A 5648-nucleotide genomic window follows, 5' to 3' on the forward strand; every position below is an offset into this window, starting at 1 on the left:
CAATTTTTACACATTAGGTTGTGTAGGAAAATAAGTCATGTAATATTTCTTGCTTGAAACGTGTACGAGGAGTAATGTGTAATTGCCAGTCTTGCATACAAACGCAACATTTGTTTGTATTAGAGGGAATCTGTTATAAAACGAGGTGAAGGAGATATCAGGTTGCAAGAAGTCCTTTTGTGGTTTGATCTCTTGTCTAGATCTCTCTAGTGCTTCAGAGAGGTAAGTCCTTAATATTTTGGACTCTCTCATTCCAGCTTCATTTCTCATTCAGTTAGTGTTTCTTCTGCCTTTATAATTACATGTTAATGCGGCCTTATATATGTGACTACTGACTACGACATGAATGAAAATATCTGAGTGTATATTTGATAGATGCTTAAATTTCAGAAATTCCACATATTACCCTCACCTTACACGCTCAAGGCACAAGGCAAAGTCTCACACAGCAACCGCCACTCATATTTTATTCACTTAGTCAATTTCTAATTAAAGGATGACTTCACTCACTCTTAACTTCCCAAAAGAACTTGTTCAATTCGGTTGATTTATTTATTCTTTTATTACCATGTCCATGAATATATTATATATGGATCTTAGACTTTTGACTTTGAAAAGAATGAGATTATTTCAATTTCTTCACTTAGATACTAACATGATATAAATTGATTCCTCTTGTGACCTTACACATTTTTGTGTGTCTCTATTGATCCCAGATATATATGGATTCCGTTAGTAGTGTACTGTTGTTCCTGCTGGCATGCATTTTCATGCATGTTGTTCTTTCACTGCATGCAAGAACCAAAAAAACAAACTACAAGCTTCCTCCAGGACCTTCATTTCTCACTGTCATTGGAAACCTTCCTGAATTCTGCCTTAGGCCACAACAAACAATGGCGAAGCTTGCCAAAGTGTATGGCCCAATAATGCGTTTGAGGCTAGGCCAAGCAACAAGCATAATCGTGTCTTCACCAGAATTGGCCAAAGAGGTTATGCAGACACATGATATGTACTTAGCAGACAGAACAACTCCTGATGTTACATCAGCCCACGACCACAAAAATTTTAGCTTGCCCTTCCTCTGTGTTACCCCTCTTTGGCATAACCTAAGGAAAATATGCCATAACCACTTATTCTCCAACAAGACCCTCGATGCAAGCCAAAACCTTAGACGCAAGAAACTGCAAGAACTACTTAATGATATGCATAAAAACAGTTTAAACGGCGAAGCAATTGATGTTGGAAGAGCAGCTTTCAAGGCTTGCATTAATTTTTTATCATACACTTTTGTGTCTGAGGATTTTGTTCGGTCTATAGGTGATGAGTACAAGGATATAATAGCGACACTCTTAAAAGCAACCGGTACACCAAATGTCGTTGACTTTTTCCCAGTGTTGAAGATAATTGACCCTCAAGGCATTAGAAGGCACACTTCTGCTTATATTACGAAGGTGTTCCATCACTTGGATTGCTTGATTGATAGACGTTTGAAGCTAAGAGAAGGGGGAAATTATGTCACAAACAACGACATGTTAGACATCTTGCTCGACATTTCTCAAGAGGATAGCCAGAAGATGGACAAAAAACTGATTAAACACTTTTTGCTTGTACGTACCTTCCTCTCTTTTTGTCCTGTTTCACTTTTTATGTTATATATTGTGTGGGGAAATATATCTCTCTCATGTCTCTTCTTAACATATTATATCATATGTCACACCTCAATCATTCATTGACAGATCAACACCCAGCAATTAAATTGATCTGTTAATAATAATATAGATGTAACACATAATATGGTATATTATAAGAAATTAGACATGAAGGGGTACATTAATTCCTATATGGTATGGCAATTTATATATGACTAAGCATGAGTACTATGATTTGAAACAGGATCTACTTGTGGCGGGAACAGATACAACTGCATATGCATTAGAAAGGTCATTGACTGAACTAATACACAATCCAGGAGATATGTACAAAGCCAAAAAGGAGCTTGAGGAAACCATTGGAATAGGGAATCCTGTTGAGGAATCAGACGTTGCTAGACTTCCATTCTTACAAGCAGTAATAAAAGAGACATTGCGTTTATACCCACCAGCTCCACTTTTACTACCTCGAAGAGCGAGGATAGATGTGGAAATAGCAGGATACACAATTCCAAAGGGTACACAAGTGCTCATCAATGAATGGGCTATTGGTAGGAGTCAAAACATATGGGACAATGCGAATGTATTTTTACCAGAAAGGTTCATGGAATCTGACATTGATGTGAAAGGTCGTCATTTTCAGCTCACACCATTTGGCAGTGGGAGAAGAGTTTGTCCTGGCTCACCACTTGCTATTAGGATGTTGCATTTGATGTTGGGGTCTTTGATCAACACTTTTGATTGGAAACTTGAAAATAACATTCAACCTAAGGATATGGACTTGGACAAAACCCTGCGAGCTATTCCTGTTGCAATAAGCAACTAATTAATTAAGTAACCCACTCTCTTGCAAAAGATTGGATTTAATGGCTCTAGTTTTTAGTGGAGTGTGTTTGCGAGTGTTTTTATTTTATTTTATTTTATTTTTAATGTTAGTTCTATTTTATTGCTGAATTTGCTTAAGTCTTTCCTATGTTTGTAACCTTTGTATGGGGATGTAAATAATGTGAACTAAAATATATAAATATATTTGTTCCAAAATAACCCGAGTTTGCCTACTTATTTATTTTTCTTTTCTACTTCTGTTGTTTCATTGCTAACTCTTTTTTATTTCAATGTGAAGTTTCAATATGAAATAATCGGTGCATTTATTAAGACAGAATCTAGTGAAAAATAATAATTATTTCTTAACGAACAAGACATACTTGCGCTAACTTTATTTAATGCAAGATCTTTGGAACATGAACTAAAAAATAAAAACAAAGGGTTGATTTGTATTGGGCTGATTTGTTTTTGTCTTGTAATTTTAGAACGATTTTATTGAATTGATCTCTTTGGAGTGTTGTTGTTAACCCCCTTAGATTACCAAAAAAAAAAAAACAAGTATCATATATGCATTATCAAAAGGGATTGATTCAAGTGGTATATGCTTGATTTTACTTAAGGAATATATTGGGTTCAAGTTTTTAAAAATGTTAAAAAAAGAAATTCTTTGGAAGAGATAATTCTATTATGATGTAAATATTCCCAATTTGAATAAGATTTTTCACTCCTGAAAAATATATGTGATTTAAACTCAGTTATTGTGATGAAATGTCTTATCCCATTTGATAATAGACTCCTCGCTACCCAACGTACAATAATATGTATGCATGGATAAATCTCCAATTTGACTTTAATTCATCCCAATTAAAAATCGAATTTATAAACATGAGATTTTATCCTTCATGGACGACTTCAATTTTAAAAACATTTAGGTTTAAGGAATTCTTTTTTTTTTTTTTTTTTTTTTGGAAATATGTTTAAGGAATTCTTAACATCGAATTTATTGATTTTTAAACATATGTAAAGAACCAACATATATAAATATAGTTATTGGGTGAGACTACGTTAATGATTATATATATATCAACAACATACAAGCTTGCGAGGTCCTTGCATTCCTGAAAACCTTATCATCACCTTCGTCTCAACAGAAAAAAATTTAATGATCCCAGTATTTGGTGATCTTTTCATTAAGAAAGTGACACTGAATAAAAAAAAATTCTCTCCCCTCCCTTTAATCTCTTCTCTCTCTTGCGTCTCACCGATGACTATGTATTATGGGAGCACAAAATAATCTCTCCATCTCAACAGTGCATATGTGTCGAACACTGTTGCCCATGTCTCACTAAAAAAGAAAAAAAAGTATATAATGTAACTAGCTTTGTTAATTGTCAATCACTTCACTTGAGTGTGTGAGGTCGTGACATTATCGTGAGTTACTATGTTATTGACTTTGTGTAAGATCTTACGACGCAAATTCAGGGAACAGTGATCAAAATATCATTCTTCATCAAGTTTTTTATCTAAATATCACGTGAACTTATTTTCCAATTTGCCACGGGGGCAAGTTCGCTACCCGGTGTAGCGAACTCGGTTTGCTGACGTGTCACGTTTCTAGTGAACACCAAGTTCGCTACACGGGGTAGAGAACTTCATACTTTTTTTTTAACTTGGTACTTGTTATCTACTAGAAACGTGACACGTCAGCAAACCGAGTTCGCTACATCGGGTAGCGAACTTGCCCCCGTGACAGATTGAGAAATAACACTGTTCACGTGACATTTAGGTAAAAAACTTGATGAACAGTGACATTTTGGTCGGTGTTCCCAAATCCAAGGGACATTGCTTAATGTGTAAAGTTTTTCAAAAATATTAATCAATACTTGTCAAAATAGCACAATGATAAGTTGTCTGACAACGAGTGTCAACTGTCACATGACAGAATCAAATAAATTTGCCTTTCACAGAGAAGGGGATAAGGTGGCAGATATTGGAAGAAAAACTTTGGAACATTGACCATATATTGCCACCCCTTTAATAAAAATTTACCTGATTGCTACGCTTAAATTTTTTTTTTGCAAAGATGTCACATTACAATTTCGCTGGTCTGACTAGCGGGAATGGACTGGATACGTGTTAGCGTCTGAATGGTCAACCATTCTCGCTGAAATGCCCAGCTAGAATGACAGAATGTTGACACGTGACAAAAGTACGGACATCCAGAGAATGCATGTACTTTTGTCACGTGTCATCATTCTGTCATTCTAGCTGAGCAGCCTAACGAGAATGGTTGACCATTCAGACGCTGACACGTGTCCAGTCCATTCTCGCTTGTCAGACCAACGAGATTGTGATGTGGCATTTTGACAAAAAAAATTTCCAAACGTGACAATCAAGTAAATTTTTGCCCAAAAAATGACAGTATGATCATTGTCCCAAAAACTTTGGTGCACTCTTGGTGTTTTCTTATACTAAAAACAAAAAAAAATTGGGACTTAAAAGAGAAATACAAAAAAAGCATGAGTAAATTTAAAAACTAATACTCTTTTATGTTAAGTTTCTACTCTTATGTGATGTAAATATTTATTCTTAAGATTTAAATATTAATACAATTTTATGCAAAGTTTTTTCCTTTTTTTTTTATGAAGCAAGTATTCACTCATATAGTTTATTAAACATCAATATGTTTTAATGTAATGTTTTAATTATTTATTTACACTTACGAGATACAATTATTAAACAATAAAATTTAAATATTAATATAATTTTACGTAAAATTTCCATGTTATATAAATATTTATTCTTGTTAATATTTCTTTTGGTAGCTAATATTTCTTCAGTAAATTAGCCTTTTCAAAATGGGTAACTAATCTATTTAAAAGGTCTTAAACGCAATGTCTGTTAGAGTAAGTTAATTTTTTTAAAAATAAAGCCTAGTCCAAAATAAATAAAAGCTCGTCGCGAGGCACTCGCAATTCCTGACAACAACCTTATCATCAACTTCGTCTCAACAGCGGAACACTGTCGCCATCTTCGGTATCTATTTCAGATTTACAGCGGATTATCTCATCGCGTCATGTGTCACTAATAAATAAATAAATAAATAATCATTTCACCTGAGTGTGTAGGGTCGTGACATTATCGTTAATTGCTACAGTCTGGGACTTTGTCCGA

At 34.4% G+C, this 5648-nt stretch overlaps 1 protein-coding gene across 1 annotated transcript; it reads left to right on the plus strand.

The window, feature by feature from the left end:
- Window positions 1–722: 722 nt before the first annotated feature.
- Window positions 723–2475, plus strand: LOC133311779 (geraniol 8-hydroxylase-like). The gene is made up of 2 exons (XM_061512883.1): window positions 723–1607; window positions 1894–2475. Exons 1-2 carry the CDS (start codon window positions 723–725, stop codon window positions 2473–2475), a joined length of 1467 nt encoding a protein of 488 aa, XP_061368867.1.
- Window positions 2476–5648: the final 3173 nt, after the last annotated feature.

Source organism: Gastrolobium bilobum, unplaced genomic scaffold, assembly GCF_033153095.1.
Source record: "Gastrolobium bilobum isolate Gb01-03AN ecotype WA unplaced genomic scaffold, APGP_CSIRO_Gbil_v1 utg8280, whole genome shotgun sequence".
Taxonomy (NCBI): domain Eukaryota; kingdom Viridiplantae; phylum Streptophyta; class Magnoliopsida; order Fabales; family Fabaceae; genus Gastrolobium; species Gastrolobium bilobum.